The 11,815-nt window shown below is 55.4% G+C and overlaps 1 protein-coding gene across 1 annotated transcript; it reads right to left on the reverse strand.

The window, feature by feature from the left end:
- Positions 1 to 3,298: 3,298 nt before the first annotated feature.
- On the reverse strand, positions 3,299 to 5,183 carry LOC113206973 (uncharacterized). The gene is made up of 7 exons (XM_026423287.2): positions 5,052 to 5,183; positions 4,915 to 4,950; positions 4,593 to 4,795; positions 4,188 to 4,323; positions 3,916 to 4,092; positions 3,645 to 3,817; positions 3,299 to 3,476 (listed from the first exon to the last, which is right to left on the reverse strand). Exons 1-7 carry the CDS (start codon positions 5,107 to 5,109, stop codon positions 3,369 to 3,371), a joined length of 891 nt encoding a protein of 296 aa, XP_026279072.1. The 5' UTR covers positions 5,110 to 5,183; the 3' UTR covers positions 3,299 to 3,368.
- Positions 5,184 to 11,815: the final 6,632 nt, after the last annotated feature.

An 11,815-nucleotide genomic window follows, 5' to 3' on the forward strand; every position in this document is an offset into this window, starting at 1 on the left:
AGAAGAAGAAGAAGAAGAAGAAGAAGAAGAAGAAGAAGAAGAAGAAGAAGAAGAAGAAGAAGAAGAAGAAGAAGAAGAAGAAGAAGAAGAAGGGGCACCGGCGCCATCGCGCGCGAGCTGCCCCGGAGGCACTGCTGCTGCTCCCCGGCGGCCGGGGTATCACGGGCGGGCGCACACACAGCCGTGGCGTGAGTAGGTGTAGTTGGGGCCGTAACGAGGGCGGGGCCGGGCCGGGCGGGGCGCACATCGATGGCCAGCTCACGAGCAGCGGCCAGGTGTTGATGGAGGCGCCTCCCCTCGGACCAGCGCCGTTATCCTGTCCGTCCGGTAGTCCGGTAGCCACCACCACCACCACCACCTCTACCCGCTTCTACCCCTCACAATCACCGCCACCAGCACCAGCACCACTACCATCGCCACCACCACCACCACCACCACCACCACCACCACCAGCAGCACCACCACCACCTCCATATCCCTTCCTCCGCTACCATCATGTCTACCAAGAGCACGGCGGCAAGACCCGGGTGACGTGCACATGAGGAAGTAGCCGACCTTGTCCGCCCGGGCGCGGCGTCGGTGTGGGGTGTGGTGGGAGCGCGGAGAGTTGTAGTGGGGCGTGTAGCTCGGCGTGTAGCGCTCGCGACCGGCACCGTGTTCCGCGCTGTAAGGGAGGCGGGAGCAGAATGTCGTGTCCCCCCTCCAACCCCCTCCACGTCCTCCCCCCTCCCGGTGCAGCGGCGGCGCACCCGGGCCCGGGCTCATAATGCCCCGTGCACTGTGTAATGGTCTTTGCGCGGCGTTTAATGGCATTTTATGTACGCGTAATGCCACAAGTGATGGCAGCCATATATCTGATGAAGCCAGCCAGCCAGGAGCAACTACCCCGTAACAACGCCGGCCTCCCCGCAGCGTGGCGGCGCCCCCCGCGCCGAGAGGGACGGCGGCTGGCCGGGAGGGGAGGCAGGAGGGGAGCGACAGAAAAATCTCGGCAACATGACTAAGTATGCGACTCTAAGTGCGGAGCGTCGAGCGGGGACTTGCGGAGCTGCGCTCGCCGCGGAGCTGAGAGGCAGGGAAGGAGAAGAAGAGTGTATATTTTTGAGAGGGTGCTGCAGTGGTTGGATTCGGTCGTCCCCTTGCGAGAGCACCGCTCGGATCGGGTGAGCGGAGAGGAGTGGAGGAGAGGCACAGCACGAGGCCGGGCTGGCGACGTCGGGCCGGCCCCGAGGAGGAAGGGGTGGTCAGGACGGACCGTTTGTCGGCACAAACTCAATCTGGACAAACTAATGAAGACGATGTCTGACCAGGAGTAGGAGTAGAAACCCCTTCCAGTCCGCTCCAGCCGGACATGCTCGTTACGGGGCGACCCTCCAGTGTGATCTGGTTTGTACGCGGGGCGCCCGGGGTCGGGCGTAGGCCGTGGGGAGCTCTGCTGCTGGGCCTTTTCTCGGCGGGGCCTTTCTGCTTCCTGGTCAGGGAGGCTGTCCTCCCCGGGCCGGGGCCGGCCGGCCGGAGCGAGCCTCTGGGGAAGTCGTGTCGCGGTGACTCTCCGGAGCAAGTCCTTGAGAGAGCACCGAGCGGCGGCCGGACCGGACCGGAGTCGTTGTCGGCCCGCGTAAACCCCCGTGTAAACCGTCGAGTGGGATGGGGGTGAACTGTTGAGTGGGCGACCAGGGCGGCCGGGCAGGGGCGGACTTGCCCGCAAACAACCCCCAAAACGTCGTTGCCAAGCCCGCCGTCTCACCGTCACCGTCCAATCACGATTGCAAATCAAGCGGCTGTGCCCCGCCAGCCCCGCCAGCCCCGCCAGCCCCGCCAGCCCGGCCCTTGCGTTGACCGTCCGTGCCTGTCCGGCCCCGGCGCGGGTCCACCACGCGCGCCTCCTCGAGAAGCAGAGAAGCAAGTTCATCCACCGTGCCGTGTCTACTACGTAAAATATACGCGTAAGAATGGAAGAACCTAGGTTTTTGTGTGCGATAAAAAAGCAGTAGCACTAAATGTCGACTATTTACAACGCTACTACTTGCTACAAACTATGCTCAAGAACGGAGACGCGCATTTTCATTTTATTTTTTTCAAAAGACTCAAAACTACTTTGTTTTGTAATGGTCATTTTTACTGCGACGCCCGATTCGCTTGGAAGCGGCACGTGGGAGCGGCTGTGGTTGTGCAGGGCACGAGTTAGAAGTCCTGCCGCTCGCACTGCAGCTGCCGCGGCTGCTGCGCCCGGCCCATTCCCACCCGGACCATACAACTAACGTGACAACCACTTGCGGCTGCTTGTTTCTAGTTGGAAATTGTTTTGAAGTTGTGGCGGCGGCGGCGGCAGGCACGGCTCGGGGGGTCGTGCCGCCAGCGGAGGGCGGAGGGGCCGGGGCGGGATTGAGAAACGGAACCGCGCCGCGCCACGCCAGGCCCTTATAGTTGAACCTGTAACACGTATAAACCATGTATTGCAGCCGTTGTGTGCTCCCCACCAAAGAGGACCGACAGGGTGGGGCGGGTGGGGAGGGGGGCTCACTGCTAGTTCGCAAGCTGTGACGACGCGCCTCGGCCCTCCAGTGCCCGACCCGTCTGACACGTACCTGCTCCCCCAGTTTCAGCAGCGTCTACTGTAACGAAGCCACCGCGCCACCGCCGCGTCCCGAGCGAACCGCGTTACACAGTAACGTCGCCATCGTATCGTTCGTTATTGGCGACATGAAAGAATCACCCGAGGCATTAACTTTTTTCGGTACGATGATTTTAGAGTTGAGGCAAGTACACTACCTCTCCATGGCCAATGACTCCTTGATTGGCATCTCTAATCAGCACAATGTTGGTCGCCCTTTTGGCGATGAATAACTGAAATAAGGAAGTGAAAGTGTTGGGGTTGGGAACACTAACTGGAGAATATTATCGGTGATAAAAGTACTGTCATGAGTGTTGGCGATACTTCAGCTCTCTGTGGTACTCTGGAAATCCAGCATTGATACACGAAAATGATATTGCTTCAACGCATTGGGACAGTACTACTGTTCGAAATGCAATACTTTAAAGAATAATGGTACTGTCCCACTGGTCGTATATTTTTAAAGTAGAAGATAGTTTTAAAGTTTGAACTTTTTATCCTTCCAGTTCTGCATTTAAAATATTGTCATACTGTTTCTTTGTTTGCAATAAAAGTGTCGAACTTTCGTTTTCAGACAAAACATTCAACATCTTAAGTTTTAAGAGAATTTGCTGAACAGAAAGGGTGGAATGGAGGGGGGGGGGGGTCAGGGGTCCGGTGCACACAGCAGAATAAAATAGAAAGTTTTGTAACAACGCAACACTGTAATTCTTTTCTATTCAAAAAAACACATTTGTTAGCGTTATTGTGCCACTTAGCACATGGTGTACCATGGGCGGTCGACGAAGAACACGTGAAGAGTAAACATGCCGTACTTGTTGATCCACTTGCTCATGCAGTCAGGAGAGTTTGGTGCAATTTGCTGTAAGGAGAAAAAAAATAATCAGTTAGTCGTCATCATTCCCCGAGAGCCTTAAAAGAGCGCGATCCGGCCTTTGTTTTCTACTGTGTCACACGTTTTTTGTGTGAAAAGAACATGGCCCATTTATTTCTATATTGTGTGGAACAGCTACAAACTATTTGCACCTACCTTTGCAACGAGCGCTGGGGGAGCCTCAAACCAGCCGCGGCCCTGGCTAGGTTTGCCGTACCAGGTGAAACCAAAACCGTTCATCTTCTTGGTCTTGGGTCCATACAGCAGGAAGTATGGGCGGTGGTTTTCGCATTTAGATGTCTTTGACAACTCTTGGAAATAGTGTTTTCCTTTAAAAGAGAAGATACATTATTATTTAGTTCAGTCCGAAATCGAGCCGACCTTTTCGTTTCACTTTCAAATTTCAGAAACTGCAATTGCTACTTACCCATGCCGTAGAAGCAAGCCTGTTCGGTGAAACCGGCAGCAGTGGCTTCGGCTTCAGTGCTGGATACCGCGAGGCGGCCCGTTTCCTTGTTGTCAATGTCCACCTGCTGGACGAAGATACCCTCGGGTGCAGTTGGGGTGTTTTTGTCCATCTTTCGGCCTCCGCTCAGCAGCACCTCTGAAAGTATTAACGTAGCGATAAGCAATTTCAAAACACCGGGGCACTATGTTTTGAATATGTGTAGTAGATTGATCAATTTTATCTTCTCCCACCTTTCGACACGAAGTAGGCCGTAGCGGTCCACACATCCTTGCCGAGGAAGAGCTGGCGGCGCCACTCGGGTGTGAGCAGCGTGCTCAGACCACCAAAGCTAGCAGAGTCCTTCGAGGTCAGCTCAGCCTCCCTTATCTGGCAACAATAATTGCTTGGTTGTAAGCTCCATCGTGCATAAGGCCAGAGTAAAATTTAATTCTGCTCCAATCAAGTTAGCGGGTCAGTTTTGCATTCGAGCAAAATAAAAATGTTGTTGGCACAAACGTTCAGCTGTTCAGATACGTGGCATTAGCCGATTGAAAGAGGGAATCACTCTTGGGCAGCTAACGACAGTTGCAGTGGCGCGGCGAAATCAGCTAACGCAGTCTACTCTACACAGTTAGCATTAGTGCTTTGTCTCTTACCGACACTTGGATTCCCGCGACGCTGCCCTGCTGGTCGAAGAGCACGCACACACGGTAGTCGTTCTTGCGGCACCACACGGTCGTCTTGTCCTCGTCGTTGCTAGTGACCTGGGAGAACGAGTCCTTCTTGGCCTCGCTGACGGTGCGGGGCATGGAGTAGAAGCTGAACTGGTGGAAGGGGTCGGGGATGATGCTGTACGTGACTGCAAAAAAAGCAATACGAGTATGAGCACCAGCTTGAGACAGTCGAGAAAATCTCGAGTTGTTTTCGTCTATTCAATGAGGTTACTTTCAAGGATTTTAAAGTGGTGTCACGACTTACCCATGAACTTGTTTCCTACGGTACCCGCATCAAGCACTAAAAAATAAATCAGTCATAGGTTAATTCTGCGTCAAACTTACCAGAATCAACTATTTGGCTCACAAAATTGAATGTTGATGGTAAAATCGTGTACTTACAACCGCCGATAGCAGGGCTGGCCGCAATGGCAGCAAGTGCGAGGAGTAGGCGCATCATCGTGCTCGCTCAGGTTGATCACTCGAGTCCACACTTCACAACTGGCGCGGGGACGAGTTTATATACGCCAGAAGAACGTACAAGGGACACGTGCCGGCTCTATAGCTCTTTGAATGTGTCGGGTGAGTCTGTTTGCACAAGTGCGACGCATCATGTGATGTCGAAGTACGAGAAGTGTGCAAACTGTTTTAATTGATGTAGCCAGGTGTGCGCAAGTGTAGCAATTAGAAATTGTTTGTCTCAGCGTTTTTCGGAGAATTTACCCGAGGGGTCGACAACTCAAACCTTTTGGTGTACACAGCAGAGCAAGAGTCCCCAGTAACTCGACTACAGGCGGACTCGGCGGAGTACCTGGGACGGAGTACAGCCGGAGTGCACGGAGAACAGTCGGAGTGCGGTCACCCTTGTACACATGAGTACCGAGTTGTCGACCCTTTGAAATTACTCTGATCCAGGAAACCAAATGTGAAGAAGTATCCGAGCAATTACTGCATACCTTCAAGTTGCACTTACGAGTGCACGGCTGCATAGCTGAACAGTTACAGCTGCAAAAACGCACATTTACCACATTGAACACCTGTAAGTTAAGGGGGCATCCCAGAGTAAAGGGCCTAAAACAAGCGTGTCTTTCGATTTAAAAAACTAAGAAAACCATTGGTCGTACAGAAAACCGGACCTACACACTAAACCCTTATGCATTTTGTTTTGCATAAATTTGCAGAATTTTATACAGCCATAAGTATGCACAATTTCTTATGCATATTTGTACAAAATGGGCATAACTATGCACACATTGTACATTGTTATGCATAAAATTGTGCATATGGCTGTATGAAATTCTGCAAGTTTTATGCACAACAAAGTGCAAGGATTTAGTGTGTACAAGTAAGTGTTTACCGTTCGAAAGCTCGAAATACGAAATATTCAGAGTATACGTTGATTTTCGCAGGGAAACAAGAACCGGGACGCGTTTCAATCCAGAAATTTCAGCCCGAACATCATGTTGCATCATAAGCTCGAAAAACCCGGCGTGCTCGCGATAACGAGGTCAAGTATAATGCTGAGTGCATTCACGAAAGGATTGTGGATTGCATCATCGAGCGATCTTGTCCAGTAGCCTAAAGTCCGTCTCAAACCGGTAAGGTGATTAAGTTAAAGAGGTATAGAGTTCGGGCCTACCCCAGGAGTGTTGGAGGGAACCGCTGTCATTACGGCCTAGCACGAGGCCGCAGCTATGTCCGGCCGGCTTGGGGGAGGAGGTGGGGTGCTAAACAGCTCGGCACAAGCGGCGCCTGCGGAGGGCTAGCGGCGTTGGCGGCCCGGCCGAGGAGGTCCCTCTGCCTGGCCTGGCGTGGCTGCGGTCAAGTCGCGGACCTACAGCCCGACCACCACGTGGCGGACAGGCTAGGCCGACCTCGAGCCACCCCCCCCCCCCCCCCCTCTCTCTCTCTCTCTCTCTCTCTCTCTCTCTCTCTCTCTCTCTCTCTCTCTCTCTCTCTCTCTCTCTGAGAGTGGAGATGACGCGCTTGCGGTATGCGGCTTTAGCCCGTCGGGCTGTGCCTGCGCCCCCGCACACTCCAAAATCACACATGCTAAATGATGTCTCCAGTCTTGACTCGCTCTGTTCCCCACCTCTCTCTCTCTCTCTCCGCCCTAACAGCACTCCAGTACACAACCCTTCACACCCACCCCCACCCCCTTTCCCTTCTCCAACCACATCCCGGTCCCACAACCATCCCGCGCCGCACCCGACCCCCGAACCCTGCTCGCCGTGCCGGGACGGGTTGCCGTCCGCCGAGCCGAGCCTGTGCTGGCTTGGCTCGGCACACGACTCTCCGAGCAAACCCCATAGGCAACCCGCCAGGCAACCTCCCTAAAACCCAGCAGGCATCAACCCCCGCTGCCCCTGCGCAGCCCCCCCACGGCCTAAGAGGGTGAGCACGGCCCCGCCCCGCCCCACCGGCGCCATTCAGGTAAGGCAACTGGCTGGAACAGCCGTGGGCCCCTTGTAGACCTGGCCCCCTCTCAACATCTCCCTGTCAAAAGGTGACGCTTTATTTTCTTTAAACTGGAAGCCAAGTTATAACTCTCAACCTTCACAATATGCTCTTAGTGCCCCATATAAGAGTGCAGATTTTTTTAGAAAGAGCCTGACGTCAATACGTTCACAAATGACTTTATCTTATGATTGAAGATCAAGAACATTACTGATACTTCTTTCAATTCCAACCATGCTGTACAAATATACAAATTTAAAATGCCCACTGTATTTCAATATTTTTCTGCTTCGTAATAAAGGGCAGCCTTCTCAAAGACCAGTTTGGTTTCTTTGACAAGAGCAGTAGTCGGCGCGTACTCCCTCTTTATTGTAGCGGAGGTGTGTGCTGTAACGGCTGGCGCAGCCTCGGCGCGGTCACGGACCAGGCCGAACAGTCCATTGCGTCCCATTTAACAAAAGGCGAAGGCGGTGGCGGCGGGCGGCACGGCCCGGCCGGACCAGCCCGGTTAATCTTTTAAGCAAGGCGGTGTGTGCGCTCGCGTGTATATGTGTGCGAGGGAGAGCGATCGGGGAGGCAGAGAAGGGCGCGGGAGAGAGAAGAAGCGAGGAGAGAGGAGGTGAGGAGAAGGGCAGCAGGGGATATGGCAGCCCGCCACGCTAAGCCACGCCCCGCCAATGCCCTTGCTCCGCACGCTCCGCAGCAGTAGCAGCATCTTTTCGCCTGATTTTGTGCTGCTGCTGCTGCTGCTGCTTCTCCTACAGCGTGCCTCTGTACAGCAGCAGCCCGGCCCCACCACTTTACTCTCTCTGAGATCCTCATTCCGGACCGGATGCCTCTCTTCCCCCTTGCCCACCTCATCCCCCCTTTTCAGCTCTCTCTCTCTCTCTCTCTCTCTCTCTCTCTCTCTCTCTCTCTCTCTATCCCTTCCTGTGCGCCGTACTGCTGCTACTCCTTTCCCGCAAAGGAGAGCAAGAGCTTTCCACCTTGTTTGGCGTCGCCGTCATGTCCTCAATAGAGTGAGTGGAGAGGGTTGTGTCTCTGTCTCTCCGTCTGTCGTTCCGTCCGTTCGCCTGTCTGTTTGTCTATGTATACCTGTTCGTTTGTACCTCTCTCTCTCTTTCTCTCACTCTCACTGTTTTCCTGTTTGTGCGTCTACGTCTGTGTGCATGGGTTAGCGCGCTGATTGGATACAAAAGAGCTTTTGTGAGGCTCTTTTCTGCCTTCTGCAATACTACCCTCCCTTGCCGCTACCCCCTCGCTTCTCTAAAAATCACCCCCCATCGACGGGGCTGCACAACCAGCGTGTTGCCGTGCCGCCAACCCAACCTGCTCGGGCAGTCGGTAGCAGTGCTTTTGTCCCCGCCGCTTGGCGTGGCGTGGCGCTGCGCTGCACCGCTGCGGTCCGGATGGGGGGCTGCTGGGGCTGCTGCCCCGGACCTCCCCAAAGGGGGGCGGCTTTACGCCGCGCACGGCAAAGTGCAGCGCAGCGCACCGTTGTGTTTATTTAAGACAGGCCGGCGGCCGTCGCGATGGGAATCGCCCTCCCGGTAAGCCTACCCTACAGCCCGCCAGCCGGCGGCCGCTGCCCGCCCCACCCCGCTGCGCCCCGCCGCGTCCCGCCTCGCCAAGGGGCCGAACGGTGCCATAATGGACCGGGGGCTTACGCCCGCACACCGGCTGCTGCTGCTGCAGGGATTTTCCTCGTTGTGCCTTTTTTTTCTGGTCCGTTTACCTCACATCAACACGGCCACGGTCGTACTGGCGGGGCGGGGCGAGGCAGAGGGGGCGGGGCGGGGACCACTCGGTGGGGTGCGGCACCATATAGGAGGGGCAAGGGCGGGCACGCGGCCGCCCCGGGCCGCCGCGGACCCCATCCAACTTTGCTGCTGCGCAACACACGAGTGCATCAGCCGTTGTTGCGGCCCAGCCATTTGCACAGCAGGAGCGGGGTGGGGCGCGGGCACGGGGGCATAAAGGCTGGCTCTTAGCCCCGCGGTGAAACCGAGCCGCGTCTGCCTGGCCCTGCGGCCCCCGGTCCGCCCTCGAATAAAAATGCAAAACGAAAAACAGCAGGAGCGCACTTTGCGGAGGAAAAGGAAAGAGAAGAGACGGACAGACAAAAAGACAGACAGGCAGACAGACAAACGGACAGACATACAGTGGCAAAGAAGGGTGAGAAAGGAAGTCATGGTAGAATCGAGTTCTGAATTCGAGCCTCGCTGAGGTTAGATCGGCTCGGTGCTCGGCGGGCTGGCCTGCTCAGCACAATGCTGGCCCGGCCGGGAGCCCCTGGCAGGCGGGCACTCCCGCCACGCAGGCGTGTTCGGCGGGCTGGCCCACCCAGCACGGTGCTGGCCCGCCAGGGAGCCCCTGGCAGGCGGGCACTCCCGCAACGCAGGCGTGTTCGGCGGGCTGGCCCACCTAGTAAGGCGCTATCCTAGGGCAGCACTTCCCGGTGCGCCGCGCGCAGCGGGAGGGGGGAGGGGGAGAAGGGTGGATGAGGGGAGGGGGTCAGAGCGCGGCCAGGGCGCGCCACTGTAAGATGGCGACGGTACGGCAACGGCGGGACAAATGGCGCGGCTGTGACTTATTGCGAGCGACAGTGACTGTGTGTGTGTCTCTCTCTCCCTGTGTGCGTGTGTGTCTGTGTCTGTGCGCGCGCCACTGCCAGGACCTCTATCCTGCTCCTCTCCTATCGGCCGGAAGTGAACGGGTGAAAGAGTTGGGGAGGTGGGGGGGGGGGCGGTATAGGACAGAACTATAAGAGGAAGAGAGAGAGAGAGAGAGCAAAAGAGCGGGGGAGCGAAGAGGGGTGAGGATTGAGAAAAAGCGAGCAAGCCACACAGCACTCCAAACGAAAAGGCAATAATCCTTAACGGTTGCGCGTGTAACTCTATCAGGATTCGCCCGGCGGCTAGAGAAGCAGAGTCCCCTGCTCTTCTGCTCATCCCGTTACTTCTCTCTCCCGCTCACCTCTCTTCTCTCCTCTCCCGCCTGCATTTCGAAAGTTCTACTACTGGTTGCTGCTACACCTAGCAGAGACTAACTATCGCTATGCAGGTTGGAATTTCCAAAGTATTTCGCCCTGCTCTTTACTGTTAATGTGTCTGTTGGCGATCATCGGAGATAGTTAGGAGCGACCCGCCCGAGCCAATACAGAGCGAGGGAATGAGCGATAGAGAGAGCACAAGCGGAGCAGACCCGCAAACTAACCCCTATGCATTGTGTTGTGCGAATAAGACATGCAAAAGTTTGTGCAACCAGCAGAATGATTATGGTAGCAGCTCCCCCGTTTGCGGAAGAACAATTAAGGAGGGTTCTGCTGTGCCGAGAACTTAATAAAGAGCGTTCTCTTTCTAGTATTGCTGAACAGATGGATTTCTTACTCGACCTACTCTATTTTCCCTACCTCATTTCACTCCGCAAATGTGGGGTTTCAGAAAAATAGGTATTTTGGTGCCCAGTGTCCATCACTGTGAAAAAAAGAAATTGAAGGTTTTACGGAAACAACTCCCATGAAGCGTGTCGTAAAATTACAATTTGAAGTTGTAAAATTACAAGAGCACAACGTGTTAAACTGTAATTCATCGACGAGCACGATTGGGCTGTCATAAATTCGCAACATATATTTTTCACGGTGCAGAACAAACAAACAAACAAACAAACAAACAAACAAACAAACAAACAAACAAACAAACAAACAAACAAACAAACAAACAAACAAACGCCCGGCTCTTATATGCATAAGCCCGCTCGATAGCTTTTTCGAAGCAGAATGACGGGCAAAAGGGAAAAGCAGAGTAGGCGGGGGGGGGATAACAAATCTGCGCTCCGCAAACACAGTCCAAACAAAACACCCCGCGCCGCGCATCACGCCGCGCCAGGGTAGTAAATACGAGCGGGACATGGCGATGAGTTGTGGCGCCGCGCAGCGCACTCCATGGCTGTGAGGACGCGAACAAATCTAAGGGGAATGTGTCGGGGGGTCGCGGTGCGGGGGGCCGGCCGGCCTCCGCGTCCGCAGGAGCCGACCGGTGACCGGTGATATCAGGTCGACGACCGTCAGCGAATGGACGCGTTCTCTGAATTACTCGAAACGTTGCCTAGGGGTGGGGGGAGTGGGCAATAACACCTATGGTTCCCGGAATCCCGGAGTTCCTGTTGGTAACCACACTGATTTTCGCCGTGATTCTCATTGATACCCACCGATTCCCCGGCCGGTGTACGTGTACACATAATTCCCCCAGTTATTGCTCCCTCGGCCTGGCGTGCACATTGTTGTTCCGTCAGTCTGGTTCATGAGTAGAACAATAATTATTGTTCTTCCACAGTAGAGCAGCAGCAGGGGACAGAGCGCAGCGCCGCGGCCCCGACAGAGCGGGGGAGCAGGGGGATATACAAACCGGCAGAGCTCGGCGGCCATGCACTTGGCAGAGCTGTTGTTGCTAATCCTCAGTTTGAGGTCTTTGCCGCTACGCCGCGCCACTCCGCGCCACACCGCGCCACACCGCCGCACTCCGAGAGAGATAACATTCCAGACAACGGGCCAAAGGCGAGCTGAGAGGGGAAGAGAGAGAGCGTTGGAGAGAGAGGGAGAGAGGGAGAGAGAGGGAGAGAAAAGAGAGAGAGACTCGCGGACTCGCGGTACCCGCCGTGGCCCGCACGCAAGTGAGCAGGAGGCGGGTGAGAGGAGGTAGTTGGGGGCG

The sequence above is a fragment of the Frankliniella occidentalis genome, unplaced genomic scaffold, assembly GCF_000697945.3.
Source record: "Frankliniella occidentalis isolate FOCC.00 unplaced genomic scaffold, Focc_3.1 Scaffold147, whole genome shotgun sequence".
Lineage (NCBI taxonomy): Eukaryota > Metazoa > Arthropoda > Insecta > Thysanoptera > Thripidae > Frankliniella > Frankliniella occidentalis.